At 45.4% G+C, this 22,195-nt stretch overlaps 1 protein-coding gene across 2 annotated transcripts in view; it reads left to right on the top strand.

The window, feature by feature from the left end:
- The window catches only part of TTC28 (tetratricopeptide repeat domain 28), a 209,791-nt gene that overhangs the window by 152,795 nt on the left and 34,801 nt on the right, over positions 1 to 22,195 (top strand). For both annotated transcript variants that reach the window (XM_085309724.1, XM_085309723.1), the window contains exons 6-11: positions 8,664 to 10,005; positions 11,076 to 11,599; positions 13,219 to 13,328; positions 13,762 to 13,891; positions 14,362 to 14,580; positions 16,435 to 16,600. In XM_085309724.1, the coding sequence (XP_085165850.1) occupies positions 8,664 to 10,005; positions 11,076 to 11,599; positions 13,219 to 13,328; positions 13,762 to 13,891; positions 14,362 to 14,580; positions 16,435 to 16,600 (2,491 nt within the window). The remainder of the gene's footprint in view (positions 1 to 8,663; positions 10,006 to 11,075; positions 11,600 to 13,218; positions 13,329 to 13,761; positions 13,892 to 14,361; positions 14,581 to 16,434; positions 16,601 to 22,195) is intronic.

Genomic DNA, 22,195 nt, shown 5'->3' with positions numbered 1-22,195 from the left:
AGGATGTTTTCTGGCTATAAATCCTCTCAGCTGGGAGTGTGTAAGCTGTGGTGGGAGTGGCAGAACAGAGCTGTTGTTGGTATAGTGTGATATGTGTTTGCTGGCAGCCCCTGAATCTCAGCTCTTGCAGGCTGCTCCCACTGTAAATTAGCTTCTGTTTCTGCCTGGCAGCTGGCACTTGGTTCATTTGTAGATGCTAATTGTACTCTGATGTTATCAACAGCAGGTAATTGAAATAGGCTTGATGAATTACTTAATTTCTTTTAATAGCTGAGTCTTCAAGAGCTGAATGAAGAAGATAAGGTGAGCTGGAGAAAACAAAACAGTCCTAGCTTTATAATTAGTGTTTCGAATTTCCTCCKCCTTTACACAAATTATGGCAAACCTGTGAGGCAAAATAGGTTTATGAGGCAAGAGCCCCTGTGGGGCACTGAGCGGTAGAGAGCACTGAGCATTGATAACATTTCTGTTAGTGTGACAGAGCACCCAGCAGGCAAGAGTGCTGGGAGGATGAAGCTTTACATCTGTCTTTCCCTAACATTTATGCAAGGACTTCAGCAAAGTACAAAAGCAGATGCATCTAGCAGAGCACTGACTACATCTTACAGCATGCTGTCAGCATGGAGTGGCCCTGGGGAGGCGCGAGGACATGGCAACCCCGTGGTTTGTAATGGGGACAGAGGGGTCCACCTGGAGGAATGGGACCTTGAGTTTTCTTGTCTGGAACCAGAGGGAGGTAGGGAGGTCCTTGGCCGCACTTGGGAATGCGCTGGCTTTGCAGCTCGTGGTCAGGACTGGAAGAGAACGGAATTTATCTTTGTGTTTTTATTTCCAGTGGAAGCTGACCGAGAGAGTGTGCAAAAGCTGTTGGGCTTGTTTAGCTGCTGGGAGGTGACGCGCTGGGCTGCCGTCACGCGGCTGCCTTTGGCTGTGAGCGGCTCGGTACAATGGGAGGGGGCCTATGCTGAGCAGCATTGACAGGCCTCCAGTCTGGAAATGCTTTTGTTTGCCTGTTCTTTGGAGCACATCCTGCTTTTTGGAGAATTYCCCCCTGCTCCTGAGCAAATCCAGATCCCTGGAACTGCAGTCTTGGGAAGCAGGAGCTGTTGTTTGGTTTTGGTTTTGTTCCCCGCTCTGGTGTGGTGAGCAGTCCTGGGTTGTCTGCGTTGTCTCCTCCCATTGCTGAGAGGTCTTTGCCAATGGGCAGAGCACACCTCTTCTGCTGGAGGAAAGAGCTTAATTCAAGCTCTGTGGCATTTCTTCTAACTCCTCTACTTCGAATATACTSTGACCCTGTGCTACTGAGCATTATGGGGGAAAAAAACTGGTACAGGAATACTGAGAAGGGTTTAGCAATTCTCTGCAAGTGCTGCTTTTCCCAGTAATTGCTTTGCCTTATCCCGGGAGGGAACAAGTGCCACTACAAAGGGAAGCAAGTTGCTTTTGTTCTTCAGCTTTCAGATGTAGTCACCTGTATTTTTAATTCTCTCAGTRTTTTTCTGGCTCAAAACTAGTGAGTCAAGTTGGGACTAGAGAGTTCATCTTGATATGATTATGAATCTCACAGCMGCTTTGGATTGAATGGTGCTTTCATTGTGTGATTCCAGAAATTTTTGCATAAAATTGTAAAGAGTTTTGGTGCAGCAGAGAATGTGTCTTTTTTATTGAATTTAAGCCTAAATCTAACTTTAAGTTGGTATGCTGACTCAGCCACTCTGCACTTCATATTAGAATAGTTTTCCTAGCTTCTGAGTGCAGGATCTCACGTTTCAACTGCTATTTGGCTGTATTTTTATGTCCTCTGTGTCAGAGTTAAGTTACACTGAGAAAAGAGAACATGCAGTTCTCGTTGAGAAAGTCTATTACTGTTGTTTAAAATGCATTCAATACCAATTAAAAAGTCWAGTCTTAATTGTCTCTTTCATCTGGTCCACATGCAAAACAAGACTTCATCAAAATAACCATGCTGACAGGCAAAAGAAATATATCTAAATGTGTATTTCCAAGCCAGAATRTTAAGAGTTGGCCTCTTTGCTGAAACAACAGAAATTTTCTGTTTGCATTTCACTGATTTAGATGGAAAGCTCTCTTAAGTGTATTATCTAATGCTGCGCAAGACAGATGCAGAATATAACATAGCCCAGCTGCTGTGGTGCTCTGCAGGGAGATATAATATGCTCTGTGACTCAGTAAGCAGAAGGTAATGGACTGAGGGCAAGTCACAAGTTATCAAGCTCTTCACAACAAGGAGATCTGGAGTTTAACCAGAAGTCTCAGATTGTCAGCCTTTGCAAAGCAGATGGTGTTTCCGAATTCCAAGGCTCCATGCAGAGAGCTTTTCAGCCTCTGCAGCTCTCAAGAATTCTTACTGTGATGCAGAGAGGAGACTTGAGATTACTAGCAAAACACAGTTTAAAGTCTCTCTCTCAGTGCTTAGCATCCATTTGTAATTATGAGAGCATCTTCACGTACTCATTGCTCAAAAGCGTTGAACAGGCTGCCTRTATCACAGGAAAGGAGTGTATGCTTCAACTGCTCCCTGACACCTTGCTTATTTGCAAAGTAAAGGCAAACTTAGAAAATTTAGGCTAGTTTTCATTGATCATAATTACAAATCCCCAAATAACATATGTAACTAACTAGAAGTGAATAATGTATATCACATATGGGGGGAGGTTTTTTGTCRAATATGCCCTGGCAGATGCTGAAGTTGTGACACCACCAAGCAGTGAAGGTGCCTGTCTGGGCAGCGGATGCTGGCTGTGGATGTATCGTGTCAGGGGGAGGGAGATGCCTGGTTAGGATGAAGGAATATTACCCTCAAGTAGGCGCAAGAAAATATTAATTTTTCTTAATCATCACAGCAAACTCACTGGCTAAGGACAGTGATGCAAAGGATGAAATTCTGGTTCTGTTTGAAGAAAGTTTTTTTTTTTTCCACTAAGAAAAGGTATTTTCAGGCATTTTTACTTCAAAACATTTAAAATTCTTTCAGATTATGTTAGTTTTGTTTATTTTTCAGCTCACCATGAAATGAAATAAAACACAAAAAGTCCATGTTTTATTTTACCACATCAAGATTTCGAATGTGAAAACAGTTCACTGGTTTCACATTTTTTGCAGAGATTTTTTTCATGCTAAAGCTGCCTTTCTCTTCTGCTGTAATCTCAGGCCTGGCTCCATCTTAGGTACTACAAACACCTTGACCTCAAATCAGTCTGAAACATTCCCCCTCCCTTTCCCCATTCATTACCTGATTTGAAAAATCAGTGATTTACATAGGCAGAGCACAACTGGTATGACTTTTTTTGCTCATGTCTTAAACAGATTTATGGCTACCCAGTTCTAACWGTATTTATCATCATCATCAAGATGATTAAAGGAAAAGAATTTATGAATGAATGTCATTTACACCATTGGTGTTGCTTTATACTGTATAGGGCAATAAAGGCTATCTGACCATTTTGTTTCCTGTCCATTTGGATTTGGTCTATTTACCATCTCCTCTGTGTGATGTTCCAGGGTGCAGTCTGGTTGGCCAGCTGCTGGGCAGGAGACTACCCTTTACTTTGAAACCAGTGATCATAGCAGTAAGAATGGGTCAGCACACTGCTGGGCACACATTTCTGGATCCTTTTTCCTCATGTGACCAGCACAGATGTATGCTGGAGCTGTGGCTCTAGCAAATTAATGCCATAGCAGGTTCCAGAGACAAGATCACAGCTTTATCCTCTGTTATGCCACTTGCTTGGCTTTGTCCCGGGTGTTTCCTGGTAAATATTTGCTCAATATTTTTCTACATTCTTGGCAGTGACGAGGCTGACTAAAAGATACAGAACTGTGAAGGCGTCATTTCTCATCCATCTGTGAACCTCAGTTTTGTCTGTCAGGGATGCACAGAGAGAGAATGTGTTTGGTAGGTGGTGATTTTGAGATATGAGTGAGAATTTTTCCCCTTCCTGGCTGCCCTTTGGAATCTCTACTGGTGACTGCTGAAAACGTACCAGGAAATGCTGTAGAGGATCTTCTACCAGTTTTTTGTTTTGTTTCTGTTTCGTTTTTTCTCCAAAAGCAACCTAKATTTCTCAGAAGAAATTCTGGGAATCTGCTTGAGTTGGCTTGTGAGAGACAGCAACCATTTCTGTGGATATGGTGTTCAGGGTGAAGCTCCATCCATCGCTTCTCTGTAGGCCTGCATCCCTGCCTCTGCTTTAGCAATCTGCTACCCCAGCCCTTGGTTTAAATTTGACTTCTTTGACAGACTTTTGACTTTCAAAGCCATGGACTGTCTCTGACTCTTCATCATCTTCTCTCATTTTGTYCCCTTCAGGTGAGACAGTAGGGGCAGGAACTCCTTTCATCTCCAGCCCCAGGAACCCTTTTTCTTATCTTTCATTAAGTACAGAATGAAGTGTCGATGGGATAGTCTTCGTGTCCAAGTCAGTCACCATCCCTTTGCCGTACGTTCCTCCACCTGGCGGGAGAGAGGCTGGGCAGTGGCAGGGAGCACAGCCCTTTGCGCTGGTGTTGCCTTCCGTTGACCATGCAGCTCTCCTGCTCTGGGGACACAACTCCTGACCTGTTATGATATTTTAATGGTGACTGCTATGCACTGGCTTTTTTTTCCTCACAACGAAATGGAGGCTCTTCCACATGCTTAAGCTTTGGGGCTGGGCTGGGACAGCTGTGGCATTCTGCCTCCTCAGTAGGGCCTCCTGAATGACCTTGGATACCAAAGATTTTTCCTCCTCTGTCCAGCCGGCTGGGAGTGTTTGCCAAATTAAGAGTAACATCCCCTAATGCTGCCAGAAATTTGGTCCAAGGGAGATGAGAGGGCTCAGATGGAGAAATAAGATGATGAACTTTGTGGCAGGAGAAGGGTGCCTATCTCAAGGATAGTGAAGCTCGGGGGTCCCAGAGGAGTCTGAGTAATCAGAGAGCACTGGAAGAGGCCTCCTGAGGCATTGGATCCAGCCCCCTGATGTTGCACATGCCATGTTGTAATATTAATACTATGACTCACGAACTAACCAAGTGCCATTTTGACAGTCATGTTTTATTTGCTTTACTGTCCTACTGTAGGGCTGTTTGAGACCTTACYATTCTGATAGTCAGAAGCTTTTCATAGCTTTTCTGCATCCAGCCAGGCTTCACATTTGCCTTTCTTTAGTGGACATACATAAATTAAAGTGCATGTCTTTGCATTTTAGTTTTGAATTTCATCACCCCATTCTTGCTTCTCTAGTACATAGATTTGTCCAATCCTTCCTGCATAATAATCCAATCCTCCTCTGTACTAGTTGTGCTTCTTGACTGTGTTTCATCAGCAGATCTCACTGTAGCACTCACTTCCTTTGTGCCAATGTTGCCAGTAAGAACATTAAGTAAGGTTTGTCCTGATCTCTTGCCTTCTGACTCTTAATTAATAATTTCCCATATGAGGCAATACTGGATGCTTTACTGAAGTGCTGGTAAATTTAATTACCATGTTTTTCATGTGCATCCCTGTGCATGTGTGAGGGAACAGTGCATCTTATCAAACCAGGGGTTGTCTAGGCAGTCAGAAACCCCCCGTTTGTTTTTAACCTATTTTCTGTTCTCTCCATCCCTTTCAGTGACACTGCTAGCTGACTGCTTTCCCACACCTGATTCTTCAAAGGAGACAGAGAGTGGCTCTGGTGGAGAACCTTTGTGTCTCAGCTCCTTGAAAAATCTGTCCGCTTAGCAAGAAGAGGTTAGGGACTGTTTACTAGTTCCTTTATTTTGGAAAACCCAGATATTTTGGGTTTTTCGGATGTGGTTTTCCGTGAGCCGTATGTTTAGCTCTCYGGTGCACAGGGCCTGCTGCGTTGTGTCACCCTGGGAAGGGCCTGGCTGCCTGCGCTGGTGGGACAGGCTCTCGCAGAGTCAAGGCACAGCGAGAGGTTGGCTGAAGGGAAAACAAAGTGTTTTGGAAATGGAGCTGGGGAGCTTGAGCCTCTTCCTGAAGCAGTGTTGGTGCTGCTCACTTCCAGCTTGAGAACCTCTGGCTTTTTAAAGGGAGAAATGTAGCTAATTTCCATCTCTTACAGTTCCTAAAGCAACAGGATACCTTTGCAGTGATTGTTTTTCCGCAGTCTGTAAATTATTTAGCTTAGCATCCAGACCCAGTTCCATCCCTTGTAATTACCCTTTGTGTTTCCCTACAGAAGTCGGTGCTTTCCTCTTAACAATTTGTGTGTGCTGCAGTGCAGCTGTGTTGTTGAGCCCTGGAGTGGCCATGTTTCTGGGTGGGAGAGGGAGCATCAAAARTACTCGCCTTGTCTTTGACGGCTTACAGCACACTTGATATCCCTGTAAGAAGGTCAGTTAGCTAATTTAGCCAATTGTTGTTCCTGCTGCCTTCCCTTACCTTATCAGAGTGAAGTGTTAGTTCACGTCAGCCAGAGGTTTAGTGGCAGAAGATGATCGGTCAGAGCCTCAGGGCTGCAGCAGAGCTAGGACAAAAGTTGGCTCGGAGCTTAACTAAAGATGCCAGGAAGCCAGTCCCTCATGTTATGGTCTGTAGCTTTGATTGCAATAWACAGTGCAAGGAGAGRGAGAGAAAAAAGGAAAGAATTGTCATTAACAACCAAGTGTCCATTATTTCAATCCTTTTTCATTCTGCTCCTGTTTTCTAAATTGCCTTGTCCTGAAGCATTGTGGTAGTAGGAAAGTGAGTAGAATTTCTGAATAACTTGCTGTGATAGAAATACAGATAATCCAGCCAGAATGTTCATGTTCACATAACGGAGTTTGGATTTTCAGTCCTACGTGGATTTAAAAAATGCATGTGTTGTCCARATTGCTTCGGGGAAGCAAATTTCAGCCATTGTGTTCCAGCCTCACTTGGAAAGCCATCTATTTCATGTTTCTGTTCATGAGTACAAAACAAGAAGGGGCTGAAGTACGGTGCCTGTCACAGCATGCTGCAATTACTGGTGACTAGGGAAGACAACTACCTTCTGACCCTGCACATCTCTTCTCATGGTCATAGTGATATGAAGTCAGAAGTTGGAAATTATTTTATTTTAGGGGCAGTGAAGCACCTGAAGTTGTCTTCCAGGATCAGGTAATTKTGCTGTGTGGTGCCTCCTTCAGTAGCACCTGGAACTCCAGGCCTGTTCTTGAGCATTTTCAAAGGAGCCACATGTCCTGCAAACACAGAGTTTCATTAATGCACAAGTCACAGCATTGACTGCCATGTGGGAGTTCAGGAGTTCAGACCTGTGCTACAAACAGATATTTTAGTAACGAGCTCAGCCAGATGCATCTCCTGGTCACCATCTCCACATCTTTCTTGTGCTGCTGCAGCTGTATGAGAGCATTTTGTGTGGACAGGAAGTTCTACCACATTTGGCCTTTGTTGATCAGTACTGTGTAAGCTGTAATTCAATATATTTTTTTCATTTTTATCAGGTCGGTTGGAAAGATGCTTGCCTTTTTGAGACACCTTAGCATAGATTATTTTAATTATTGCTTCCACATCTTCAAGCATAGTGAATAGGACTGTGCCTCCAAAGCATCCAGGCATTTCTGAACTTCCCTGTAGACCTCTGCCAGCTTAGAGGTCTGTGACAGGGGCCACAACACCTCAAAGATGTTATTGATATTCAGGATACCTCAGTGGTGCCACGGGATTTGGAATAAGGACTATCTTTTATATTCTACTGGAGGGACTCCCTAAGGRACCTCTCTGTGCTGGTCTAAATCATCAGAAGATAAAGGCCATGAGAGTGAGTTGAGAGTGTCCAGAGCCATGCCTGGCCTCTGATACAGAATTCAACATACTTTCTCCTTCCTTCCATGCTCTGGGTGAAAAATGTAGTATTGTGTGCATGGAAGTGGAGAGATACCGTGTGCCTCTATATGTGTGTAGTCTGAAGTTTGAAGTATGAGAAGCAGAGTGGGGAAAACAAATTGTTGTAAAACAGTTACATAAACTGAAGACTGGCCTTAATCTTGAGTACTGTGTGCAGTAACGATTAACTATCTCCAGTTACTGCAGACTTAGAGGGTGTGGATACCTCAGGTGTGGATAAAGCCTTCTTCGAAGAGAGGTTGACTGTATTAGGATTGTAGCCACAGGAAGACTTTCATAATGGAGGATATGACATAAAAGATAACGAAATACTGCATCATACACAGAAATTAGATTTAGAGCTGCTGTTCCCATGTCTTATAACAAGTACAGGGAGATTTCAGTGAAATTGAAAGATGAATGCTTTTTTGCAGTATTCTTGCTATTTGAATGTGTAGTTCTAGAGTTGCCAGGTGTCACTGAAGAGAAAAAATGGTAGTGTAATTCAGAAAGAGGATGGGCATTGCATAGGGTCAAATTGTCCAGTTGTTGTGGAGAATATGCATTTCATGTGCAATAGAAAACCACCTCTGGGATTTGCCTGTTCAGCACCAGGAGCCCCTTCATTTGAGAAAGATTGTTCTGCGTCATCTGTGCCGATTATCAACCAGGGTGCTGTGGGGAGAGGGTGGGGATGCCTGAGTTTGAGAGTTTGGAGAAGGGGCCAGAGCATGGATGCTAAGGGCTGGGTTGCAGAAAGGTCCTGGCRTAATTAGATGATGTGGAAGGGTTAAGGTGGTGCAGTGTTTTTGCTGAACCTGTTTCTGTTTTTCTTTCCCCCCAGGAATCATCCACCAGATGAAGGGTGATTATGATACTGCACTGAGGCTACATAAGACACATCTGTCCATAGCTCAGGAGCTAAGTGATTATGCTGCCCAGGGCAGGGCTTATGGCAACATGGGCAACGCTTATAATGCTCTGGGCATGTATGACCAGGCTGTGAAGTACCATCGGCAGGAGCTGCAGATTTCTATGGAAGTGAATGACCGTGCCTCTCAGGCATCCACACATGGGAACTTAGCAGTTGCCTATCAAGCATTGGGTGCTCATGACCGTGCTCTGCAGCACTACCAAAATCACCTCAACATTGCTCGGGAACTACGAGATATCCAGAGTGAAGCACGGGCCCTGAGCAATTTGGGCAACTTCCACTGCTCACGAGGAGAGTATGTACAGGCAGCTCCTTACTATGAACAATACCTCCGCTTGTCCCCAGAGCTGCAGGACATGGAAGGGGAAGGGAAAGTTTGCCATAACCTTGGCTATGCCCATTACTGTCTTGGAAACTATGAAGAAGCTGTAAAGTACTATGAGCAGGATCTTGCCTTAGCGAAGGATCTTCATGACAAGCTGAGCCAAGCCAAAGCRTATTGCAACCTCGGTTTGGCCTTCAAAGCCTTGATGGATTTCAGCAAAGCAGAGGAGTGTCAGAAGTACCTGTTGTCCCTGGCCCAGTCTCTGAACAATTCCCAAGCCAAATTCCGAGCTCTGGGGAACTTGGGGGATATTTTTGTCTGTAAGAAAGATGTAAATGGTGCAATAAAATTTTATGAACAACAGCTAAGCTTAGCMCATCATGTTAAAGACAGAAGACTGGAAGCCAGTGCCTATGCGGCCTTGGGCTCTGCATACAGGATGATACAGAAGTGTGACAAGGCTTTAGGCTACCATACGCAAGAACTAGAGGTGTACCAGGAGCTGGGAGAAATGCCAGGTGAATGCAGAGCACATGGTCACCTTGCTGCAGTGTATATGTCACTTGGGAAGTACACCATGGCATTTAAGTGTTATGAAGAACAGTTGGAGCTTGGGCAGAAACTGAAGGACCCTAGCATAGAAGCCCAAGTCTACGGTAACATGGGCATTACCAAGATGAACATGAACATCATGGAGGAAGCTATTGGCTATTTTGAACAACAACTGGCCATGYTGCAGCAGCTCAGTGGAAATGAATCTGTGTTAGATCGAGGCCGAGCGTATGGGAACCTGGGAGATTGTTATGAAGCTCTAGGAGATTTTGAGGAAGCTATAAAGTATTATGAACAGTACCTGTCTGTGGCTCAAAGTTTGAACCGTATGCAAGATCAGGCAAAGGCCTATCGAGGCCTGGGCAATGGACACAGGTAATGAGCATGTGAGGCGGGAGCACTGCATTATGTATTCTAATGAAAAGCAATGGAATGGAATGAGAGAAAGCACCCAGAAAGGCGACTGTTGTTCAGTAATGCCAAGTGTTGCAGACTGCACATAGCCTGCATGGCCCTGGTCCAGTGAGTGCCTGTGAGCCCATCTGGTGTTCAGGCTTCAAACAGTGAGTTGTGCCAGAGTTCATGAAGACATGGGAAGCCAGTAGGTTGTTAGGGATGTGCGCAKAGGGAAGAGGCAGTGACTGTGTTTATTGTTCGATGAACGTGTGTTCATTGGAAGGGATCTGTGGTATATGTGTTGGTGTATAGAGGGAAAGTACAGGTGCAATAGAGAAGGAGGAGCATGAGATACATGTCTCAGACCCTCTGCAATGTGAGACAAAGGCCTCAACGTGTGCACCAGCACAGGACACTGCTGCTACACAGTGTGGGGATGGGTGCATGCTAATTAGGGAGCATGTGGAAGTGCACAAAGGTGAATAAGGATGGACTTGAGTGTGACAGAGTGGGAGATGTAGGTTGTAGGGATGAAGTGTGCATACAAAAGGGGAACTTGGGCAGCTTGTAAGGGACTGTGCAGATATGTGGTAGAGATTGAGCCAAGCAGAGGAGTGCAGACTCACCTATGTTACTCATCATCAAAGGGGGAGGTGTGACAGGTTGGTGTCTAGTATGAGGACAGATGAATGCACTGTGTTGTGGATGGGATGTGTTTGTGTGACTGTTTGAAATATGTATGGAGATGTGGCATAGGACTGAATAACAGAGTCCTGAATGCTGAGAAGAAACTAATTTAGTCTGTGTTACTCAAATTTAGTCTCAAATAATGAAGCTGTCATGTTTCTGCCCTTAGAGCTATGAATGTTTAGGGTAGCAAAGGAAGGAGGTAGATTCAAAGGTGCTGGGATGGCTTCTTAGGGGAACATTGGTCTGTGCTTAGAAGGTTTGACGTGGCCATGGAGATGAGGTCTCTGGAGGAAGTGACAAAGTGTTTTGTTTCAGGTGAGTATTGGTAAAATAAATGTTGCTGTTTTCTTTCTCTGTAGGGCTATGGGGAGTTTGCAGCAGGCTCTGGTGTGCTTTGAGAAGCGGCTTGTGGTGGCACATGAATTAGGGGAAGCATTTAACAAAGCCCAAGCCTATGGGGAGCTGGGAAGCCTGCACAGCCAGTTGGGGAACTATGAGCAAGCCATTTCTTGCCTGGAGCGCCAGCTAAACATTGCTCGGGAGATGAAGGACCGAGCTCTGGAGAGCGATGCTGCATGTGGCCTCGGTGGAGTCTACCAGCAAATGGGAGAGTACGACACAGCCCTGCAGTATCACCAGCTAGACCTGCAGATTGCAGAAGAGACCAACAACCCCACCTGTCAAGGCCGGGCCTATGGGAACCTGGGCCTGACCTATGAGTCCCTGGGCACGTATGAGAGAGCAGTTGTTTATCAGGAACAACATCTCAGCATTGCAGCACAAATGAATGACCTAGTAGCCAAAACCATGTCTTACAGCAGTCTAGGAAGGACTCATCATGCCTTGCAGAACTACTCTCAGGCTGTGATGTATCTACAAGAAGGTAGGAGGCTGAATTACCCGACATTGCATGTAACAATAGGTGCAAGGTAATAGGAGGGAAATCTRAAGAAAAGGATAGACATGAAGTAGTGTGAACATGAAATTAAAAGATGTGTTGAGTGGCATTTGATGCAAAGGCTCCTGCAGATATCCATAGCTGTTGTTGAAAGTTTGTGTGAGTGGCTGTGCCACACAAGTTATTATAGATGTCAAACTGCATCAGTCAGTGTCTTGCTGGTATCCTGAGGACAAAGCACAGTTTGTGCCTCCTGGGGGCTTTTCAGTTAGCTCTGAACTTGAATCCAGACTTCACCTGCTGGAGCCCCTTTATAAAGCTTGACTGTGTTTGAGCCTAGAGAGTGTAAATCTTCTGTATCCATAACACTGTAAACCAGGTGYTGGCTTGGGGATAGTCACATCAGGTTGTACTGGACACTCTTGAGAGTAGTCCCAAAGTGATGAGTGCTGAGCTGCGCTTTGCTGTTAGCCTCCTGTCTTTTCTTTTCAAGCTAAAGTGGGAATGAGACCGGGAAGGTGAGTGTCCTCTAAGTTGTGAGTGGTAAGACCTTGTGTTTGGATGGAGTGGTGATGTAGGCACAGTTCTAAAAATCTGGAAGCCATCTGCCTGCTGCTGAGTGCCTACCCAGGACCAGCCCTCAGCCTCTGCTGCAGCTAGAGTCCAGTGTAGAAGCAGCATCTGTTCAAGGGGATGGCTGATCAAGTATATGAAGCTGTAAGCTGTAAGATTAATTACGTCATTTAATCAGGATTTCCTGAAACTGATCTTGGCAGGATTCCAATATGCTGAGAAAGTTCAATTAAATTGGAGGGGAAGAAATTAAATACATCTCTTTCTGCTGATGTGATGTAAAATTCCTGAAAGGAGTCTGTAAATGCTAGCTGCTGCTAAGCTTTGCAGTCATGGCCAGGGCTTCTCTTTCCCAGCCTGTATAAAATCTGCTGTGAACATTAGGAGATGTGTGTGTTGTCAGCAGGACCCATAGAGGCAGGAGGTTTGAAGCGTGGTGGGATGGAGGATGACACAGAGAAAGCTGCTGGAAGTGAAACAAAACTCCAAGTAGTTCATGGCAGAATCCAGCCGGCTGTTCTGGCTCAGTAAATAAACTATGCAGGGGCTGCCAGAGGGCTGAAGAGCAGCTGGGGAGAGCTGGTGGGAAGTGAGAACAAGACATGTAGCAAGAGGTCCCTTCTCTGGCAATTTTTGTAGCTTAGTATGATTTTGATTGTCTAAAGGGCTTTTAAGGTGCAAAATTGGCTGGGCCTTACTGTGTGTCTCAGGGGACTGCTCTCTTAACTTAGAGCAGGTCTTGATCCATGCTCCCTCCTCTTCCCGGTGCTCTCTTACTTGCTTAGGCACCTCTGGTGCTGGTGCAGATTCAAGTGTTAGAGCAACTATGCAGAGCAGCCACTGCCCTCATCAGTGTCCCAGCACTCTGCATCTCAGCAGTTATGGCTGCCTAAGACAAAAGCCTTGGAGGCCCTCAGGGGCTCCTTTGCAAGCTGGTAGCCCTGCCAGGCTGAGGCAAAAGAAATGCTCTCACCCTGGTGCAGAAGCCACAACTTTTCCTTTGGCTCTCGCTTACTTTGGTTCCTTTTCAGGACTGAGGCTGGCAGAGCAGTTGGGTCGCAGAGAAGATGAAGCCAAAATCCGCCATGGCCTGGGCCTCTCCCTCTGGGCGAGTGGGAACCTGGAGGAGTCTCAACACCAGGTACGCTGTGGTCTGCCCCATGCTTGCTGGCTTCTCTTCTCCAATCCTCAAGAGAGGAAATGTTCAGTGCATCCTGGGGGAACTGCAGCTCTGTGTACTTCCAGTCCTCCTGTGTTACGTCCTCCATGCACGATGCCTCATGCACAGCACTGCTCTGGCTAATTTGGTTCTACCTCCCAAGAATGCCATGACTTGCGTGTTATGCATCTGCCCTAAACTGAAGTGTCGGTAGTTGAATGCTTCTGGCCCCTGCCTGGTCCTAGCTCACGCTTCTGCATGCTCCAAAGTTACCTCTTCTCTACGTGGGATGCTTCCACCTCGAGTGGCTGTTTGGGGCAAACCTCCCTTGCCTGAGACTTCTGCTCCTACAGCCAGTGGTGTATGTGCTGTGTCTGTAAGGCTGAAAATCACCATGGCTGTTTTCTCCTCCCAGCTTTACCGGGCCTCGGCGCTATTTGAAACCATCCGACACGAGGTGCAGCTGAGTACAGATTACAAGCTATCACTCTTCGACCTGCAGACATCCTCCTATCAGGCCCTGCAGCGAGTTCTTGTCAGCCTTGGTAAGGGGTGTCATCGGATGCTAAGACTCTGAGTTCCAGTCCCACACCAGAGACAGAWTGAAGCTTCAGAGATACAGCTCACAATACTGTCTTCAGTCCTTGCCTGCCCCAGGCAGCGTAACATTTGTTTGCCAGGACAGGAATAGGGATGTTCTGCTTTGGGTTGCAGGGATTTCTTGCTTCATTTTCCRTTCCCTTTCCTTTCTGTGACTCATTTTCCCGTTCATCATGTGAGTRCTTGCAGCCGAGATGACCTGTGGGACACTATTCCAGTGCAGAGACCAGTGTTTCCAGACATAAGTACCCTACTTCCTTACGTTACCAGACATAAGTTACCTTACCTCCTCACATTTTAGTATTGGTTGGGATAACAGCTGTCCCTGTTTTCTCCACAGCGCACTGCAGACCACATTAGTGTGAGGTCTGAGGGCAAGCTTTATCTGCTGACATACAATTCTTTTTTTTTTTAGGTCACCATGATGAAGCCTTAGCAGTGGCAGAGAGAGGACGAACAAGGGCTTTTGCTGATCTGCTTGTGGAACGCCAGACTGGACAGCAGGACTCTGATCCCTATTCTCCAGTAACCATTGATCAAGTCTTGGAGACAGTGAATGGCCAGAGGGGACTTGTTCTCTACTACTCACTGGCTGCAGGTTATCTGTACAGCTGGCTGCTGGCTCCTGGGGCAGGTAGGGTCCTTTCGAAGGTGAGAGCCTATGAGCAAGCCTTACAAAGGGGGAATCCTGCAGCCAGGAATAAATGTGGGACCAGAACAAATGTGGGAGGGAGCCCTTTGGGTTGAATTTGTCCTTTAACTTGGAGCTGGAGACTGGCAACTGTTGGTATAGCTCTGGCAATATTCAGATAGAAGTGCTCATTCAGAGCTTTGACATTCACCTGGAGATGGGAAGTGTTTCAGGTGTTTAATATTTCTATTTTTCAACCTCCACGCTATGCATTTCCCACAGGGCAGTGCAGAGCAGTAATGGGATTCCTAGTGTGCTGGCTCTGTAAGACTCTTATATGCATAAGAATCCCTACTTTAATTACATTTCTGTGCCTTATACCTCCAAAAGCTTTTGACATTTATCAATTGAAGTGGATTCCAGAGAACAGAAGGGCTCCCCATATCCTGATATGCCATTGAACTGTCTGATCCTCTGAATTCTGCTCATATGAATGTGGAAACACTTATCATAGAGGAGCAGGGAGGATTAATTTGAAGAGGATTGCTTTTTGGAGGCAGATGTTGTTCATTATCTAATAAAGTGATGACTGTAAATTCTCATGAGTTCTTTCTGGATATAATTTAATAATTATAAGCCTTCACCGTGACAAAGCTAAAGAGATAAAAAGCACTAATTTCAATTGCACTGAAAATGCTTTTGGGAAGGGAAGCAAGCATTCACAAATGCCTGATTTCAGATGAGGTAACAGTCATTGGAAGATGTGGGTTTTGAGGTGTTTTCCAGTATTGCGTATATAAGGGTAAGATGGTGTCACTGTGCCATGCATCCAGACACTAATTGCCTCTTTAGTCCTGTAGTTTGCACAGTAATAGTTCTATAGTATTGAAATTAAATTAAGTGCACTAAAATTATATTGATTAGAAGTACATGATTTGCCACCAGACTTCACAGTCATCATGATTTCTTCTCAGTTTCCTTGATATAAATGGAGAGAGTAGCTTTTGTGGCAGCCTAGGATCTTCCTTATCCCACTGAGATTGTGCCCGCAGAACCTCTTAACTGGGTCTTTCACTGTATTTGCCAATCTTGCTGTGGAATGAATTGCTTTATTCTTTATTCCCCAGCTTTTGTTAACAGGTTTAATAATTTATGTTGTCAGTTCAAGCAGGGCATCCAGAGCAGCCTTTTACTGCTGATCACAGGCWGTGGTACTGTAGAATTAATCATATCAGGAAGGATATGCCAGTCTGAGTGAAGGAAGGTTTTATCTGCAGTAACAGCTGAATTCTTGCTAAAATAGTGAGTGCCCTTTATCTGGTTTGCCTATTGTGAAATGCTAACTTTTAATATTTTAATATACATTAATCCACCTTTTTCTTTCTTTGTATATAATGTATTTTCATGTGAATTAGTGAAATGAAATCTTTGTGAGACATGAGGAAGTTCTGCTGTAATAATAATTTTGTTTAATAGTTGAGCTTTGTGCAATTTATATGATCAGAGAATATTAATAGATATTTTTCATGTGCAGCTATTGAAATGTGAGTTACTGTGGTAGATGCTTGTAAGAAACATCTGCTCTRTAATTTATATGAGGCTGCTGCAATAGTCAAGTGCCTTCTGAGCGTCTCATAAAAGCACTCTTCGGCCTTCATACCTTTGAGCCATCATCTGCAAAGTGCAAAAACAGATTTTAAAAGCAAAGCTATAATACAGAATGCTGTAAAAACCCTGTGGAGATATGGCACAGATTTGCAGTTGCCAAATGCTACGGACTGTAACACTTCTCTGGGCAGTCACTGGCAACGCTCTCCCTCCCCTGCAGCAATAACCTCATGATTTGGTGCCTTGCAGGAATCCTGAAGTTTCACGAGTATTATCTGGGTGACAGCCTCACAGAGAATGCTGGGGACTTCCCTGAAGCCAACAGCATGGCTCTGCAAACAGTAACGACCTCAGCACTGGAACTGTACATCTCCAGCGTGCGAGAAACCCTGGGTGTGGAATCCTACTATACCCGGTAAGTTAGGAGGGTTAAACAGCTTGCTTCTCTCCCCCACCTGAAAGCAATTTCGTAACAGTCTAGGGTGAGCTAATGGCTGAGAAGTCTGAGAACTGAGTCAGAGGAGGGCAAATTTTCAATGCAGTGACAACAAAATTACTTTATTTTTAAATCCATGGCCATTTTTTCTGGCAAATAATTGTGTATGCACATGCAAATAAGGTTTGAACCCATAGACTGGGTAAAGAGCCCATAGAYTGGAAAATCAGGCAGATTTTTTCTAGTTTTATATGGGCAGATTCCATTCTACTTATAGATACAAATCTAATTAATTCTCTTCAAAGGTTTATTCCTAAGGCATTGCAAATACCATAGGGTTTTCCTCTCCTGCTTCACCCCCTCCAAGGATGTTTCCTCATAGCTAAAGCTGAATAAACAATTCACAGTGAATTAATCCATCTGATGAATTTCAATAAACAGGTAGGAGATTTACTCCAATTCATTTTCAGATAGGTCCCACAATTATCTGTCTTCGTGTTTTTCTTTTTTTTTTTTTAATCCTGTGTATTTATTATGAATAACCAAATTTAGGCTTTGTTGCCTATTGTCCCGAGCTCAGGCTTATGAACTCTTGTGATATTTGTTTCGATTTACTGACTGGTTGAATATTTGTTTACTTTCTATGCTGATACTTGCAAGTCGTTGCTTCTTTCTGAAAAGTAGGAGTCAGAGATGTCCCTGTCCTTGTACATTCTTGGTGAATGAATCACACAGTGTAAAGGATGTGGTGCAATTTAGCTTGTTAAAATTGCTGCGTAGTCATAAATTGCTATGTTTGAGTGGGTTAGTAACACACTGGCAGTTTGCAAGTCTAATTTACTACTAATGTAAAGGAGAGTATAGGTATGTATTGGCTGGGTTGTTGAACTCCACCTCCCCCCAAAATTGATGTGAATAGGTTATATCATGTTTCAGTCTTTTTGAAGCTGTTCCGCATTTGCCCCTTTACCTACAACACTGAGATTTTTGAGCAATTTACTCTTGAGTCCCTGAGGCTGYGGATAAATGTCCTCTTCCTCATCTAGCTGTGATAACAAAAGCATTAACAATGCCACCCCAACACTGCTCATCCCTAATCATTAACACCCTGTTARAGGTTACCACAGCTCAGATCTGCCCTCTTTGAGCTACCTGCAGACTCCTAAGGGGCAGTGGTAGCTGCACACAATAAACAGGTCTCCGTGTAACAATTTTGACCAAGAAAGAGGAAATGATGGCCTTGATCCTAGAATTAATTTGTGCTCAGGATTCTGTGGGCAGTAGGGGAACTGTTGCAGCTCTTCTAATAAAACATTGTTTATCTTTTGTGACAGCTACTGTAAGCAGTAGGTACAGTCACATACCTGACACTGCAGTGATGTGAGTTAGATCGCTGTTGTGCAGAATGCATCAATAAAATCAAGATGTGCTTTGTAGTCTACTCACCAGTGATGTCCTTGGCTTCCTGCCCCTAATGTTCACACTTCAGTCTGACAGGATTAGAATTTGCCATTGGATTGAAATAAGAACATAAGCCTAGTCCTGCAGTTTCCCGTAAGGTGTTTCAACTACACAGAATGTTACCGAATTTCCCAGTTGCTTTCCCCAGGTCTTGCACCAATTTCTTAAAGGCAAATTAATTCTCTCCTCGGGGTTTGGGAAACATGACACTTGGTTATATTACGCATCCCCAGCACCAGTGAGTAATGAAATTGGTTTCAGTCGGCTTGATGCTGCTGAAGCCCTGAGAATGCTGTAGACACTTGTCCTCAGCCAGGAGGGCGAGCTTTGGCCTGCATGGGAGCACCAGGCTGCCCAAAGGAAGCTGGAAGCCACCAGAGATGCTGAACTTAGACCCTGGAGATTGCTTTCATCATTTTCACTAATTTCAAAGTGAATTAAAGAAGGAGGGTCTATGATGGGATGCTGAATGTGCCTGAGGGTTCAGATTGTGGTGCCACACCTCCCATTTTTACCTTTCTTGAGGGAACTGAAAAGAAAGCTCTGCCTAACACATATATATTCCCTATTAAAAAAAGTGGCTGAGTTTGTGAAGGATTGGGAAGAGGTATGTATCAAACAGACCATGGGTGCACAGGGCCAGGTGCATCTCCACTTCCCAAGACTCTGGCATTTCTAGTTGGGCAGCGCATGTGCAAGGCCCTCATCCCGGCCCCTGCTCCGGGAGCCTGGTCCTGGGCTCAGGCCAGCTGGAGGATTAGTTCCAGGAGCTAGTGCTGAGCGGCTTAGCACAAGCACTGGATTATGAGGCAAGAATCRACACTGCACACTTAGTGCCTGACTTCTGAGGCCTCTGTAGCCTCGCTGCTTCCCTGGGAGGCAACACTGGCTCTCGTGGGGCCATGGGAGAGCCTCAGCTGGCAGTGTGCCCAGGCAGTGACAGCCATGCACAGAGAGGCAGGCCGGTCTGAGCATGTTGTGGAAACCCAATGGCTTCTCTTATACTAATGAGGGTTAATTAATAAGGGTAGATGAAGAACTGAATGCCACTTGTCTGCTCTTCTTTGGGAAACAGCGTCCACCCCTGTTCATACAGGTGCAGAGCTGGGAGTTTTTCGGGACGGAAAGGTGAACTGTGGCTGCTGTATCTGACTGGCTGGCAGCATTAATCCAGGGTGGATTTACCACATTTCAGACCTGGTCTTCTGCTGTTTGCCAGTGCCTCAGGCCAGCAGGGCTCTGTGCTGCTGGATGGGGCTCATGGTGCTGGTGGGCACAGGAGGAGGAAGCCCCATGRGGTGAGTGGGGGACATCCTTCTGTGGGACAGGCAAGGTGGCCATGCTCTGAGGGGGCCATGCTCATGGGCCAGGCGAGGTGGCTGTGCTCTGTGGGACAGGTCTATCAGGTTTTTCCTGGCTCTCCTGCCTTAGGCTGCTGCAGCAGGTGACTGGGGCAGTGTGCTCAAGACTGTCCTGGAAAAATCACCATAATGAGACAGCACTACTGTTCCATTTAAGCTTGGTGGAGAGGCTGGTGGGCAGCCTGGGCTGGAGCAGCTAAGGGAAAGGTGCTGCGGGGCCGTGTCCCTGGTACGTAGCTGTGTGATAACCTGCCTCTGTGGCAGGGATGGGTGGCCTTTGAGTGTCTCCGATTTGGATGCTGGGTCATTGCTGGTGCTGCTAAGATGCAGAGTGGCTCTTAAAGTCATTCGTCTGTAGATTTGCACCCCATGTAGTGCAGGTCGCTCCTGGCCCAGGAGCTTTGTGATGGCTTTGTGAGTGAAGAGTGTTTACCTTAGCTTCTTAGTGCCTCTCTGGGCTCGTGTTTCGCTGCTGTCTCCGCAGAGGCTGGTGCCCAGCTCTGTGCTGGGGTGAGGAGCAGCTTTCCAAGCCCAGCAATCCTGGAGCAGCACCCGGCTCTGTGCCAGAGTGAGGAGCAGATTTCTGAGCCCAGCAATCCCGCAGTGGTACCCAGCTCCGTGCTGGAGTGAGGAGTAGCTTTCCAAGCCCGGCAATCCCACAGCGGCACCCAGCTCCATGCCAGAGTGAGGAGCAGCTTTCCAAGCCCGGCGGTCCTGTGGTAGCACCCAGCTCCATGCTGGAGYGAGGAGTAGCTTTCCGAGCCCAGCAATCCTGCAGCGGCACCCAGCTCCATGCTGGAGTGAGGAGCAGCTTTCCAAGCCCAGTGATCCCACAGTGGTGCACAGCTCCATGCCGGAGTGAGGAGCAGATTTCCAAGCCTGGCAATCCTGTGGTGGCACCCGACTCCATGCTGGAGTGAGGAACAGGTTGCACATCACCTTACAGTGACCATTTGATTTATCTTAATTAAAGTGAAAAATTCAGATTTCCTAGGCCCACCAAAGACAGCGAAGACCTGATGCCACTCCTGGCATCATGTATGATTCTTAATAGGCAGTGATAGGTAAAATTGGCTCAAAAAAGTCAGTCGCTTCCAATAAAAGATGTTGGCTCCACAAAAACGTTTCCAGGATAGTATTCTCTAATTGCTTTGTCTTTTGCTCCTCTGCTGTATTTCCAAGTGTGTGCTAACCAGAACTGGTTAATGTTGGGCCGCTGTGGGCAGAACATGCAGAACGCATCCAGTGTTTCCTTGCTGGGTTGTGCAAGAGGTTAGATAGCAAAAAAGAGAAACAGCAAATGCAACAGAAATAATGTGTTCCCATGCAAGTGTCTAAACCCTGCAAAGCAGCCAGTATTCCTGCTTGGCTGGGAATGCCTGAGATAAAAAAAACATTGTGTCAGTTCTAAAACTGGCAAGAAAAACATCTGCAGAGTGACACTAGTTGGACCTAGAATGATTTGAGTTCACTCTTCAGCGAAGAAAGCTCATCTCAAGAGAGGTCCTGTGTATGAGTGTGCTGCTTGGAATATTCTTGGCAGCTGGCTAACCGTTTATATGCTATTTATGAATGGAATTCATTTCCCAATAATTGAGTATATTTGCATAACGTCTTCTGGCCTCAGTGCAATTACTGGCGTTATATCCAGCTTCACTTCTGAAGCTTGTTACCTGCATTACCAGAAAAGAACCTGTCCAAGACACTGCCAGCATAGGGAATGATTTTGAGGTTCTTTGTTCTTGTTGTTTGCTTTTTGTTCAGTGGGATGGCTACTGTGTTAGCCTCCTAATGAACACAAAGTGATTTTTATCCACCTTTTGGTGGAAATCTGCCTCCCAGAAAGCCAGGCTCCTGCTACAGAAATTATTTGTGGATTTATGGAGACAGCAGAGATTTTTTTTTTTTTAGATGCCCTTATTATCGTTAACATTACTAACTTAATCCTGTAAGAGCTAGACAAGCAGTACAGTCCCAGCATCTTCACWTAGTGACAGACTGAAGGCAGATCAAAATTTTTGAGATGCTGGTTCACAGCACTAAAACCCAGCAGTCCATAATCCCAGACATTTTCTGAAGAGGTGCAGACAGCAGAATACAAGCAGATTGATGGCCATACTTGGCTTGGCCAAGTTGCAGAGGAGGAGGAAAGTAAACCATGCCCGAAGACAGGAAAAAGCAAAATAAACCCTGTCTAAGTCTCCAGGCATGAGGGGGRAGTTAACTGACACAAGAGAGAGGTGAGAGATGTCTAGGCTGAGTGGATGGTGTGTATCTAGAAGAAAACTTATTTGAGCTATTTTCTCTGCTTCGCTCTGCTAGTCTCCAAAGAAGGAAGTCATGTCAGAGTGATCTGTGTGGTTTATGGAGCTTTGCAGCTAGGAAATAAAGATATGGAGTCTGAGGTTTAATTCCTCTCCTGAGGGTTTTTACTCCTTTGAGGGAGCTGCACAGGAATTTTCTTACCCTGTTGATTGTTCTGCAGCCATGCATAAACATTTTTTGTGACTATAACTCTGATTATCTGTAAGTGATGATATGAGATACAAAACAAGTTGAAAAAAATCCACAATTCTATTTGAAAAATTCTCGTGAACATGGTGCTTAATTCTGCACAGACCTTTGGAGATTGCGGAGCATTTAGTATTGCCACTGCAGGGGGAGAAGTTTCTAGCAGTCTTGTGAGAGGAGGGATTCAGGGATGCAGTGAATCTTGCTAATGCAAACCTTGCATGTGTTACTGAAATACTGG

The sequence above is a fragment of the Rhea americana genome, unplaced genomic scaffold, assembly GCF_003343005.1.
Source record: "Rhea americana isolate MKP2758 unplaced genomic scaffold, rheAme1 scaffold_301, whole genome shotgun sequence".
Classification (NCBI taxonomy): Eukaryota; Metazoa; Chordata; class Aves; order Rheiformes; family Rheidae; genus Rhea; species Rhea americana.
Note: the sequence above shows the minus strand (reverse complement) of the source record. Positions and strands in the feature narration are given on the sequence as shown.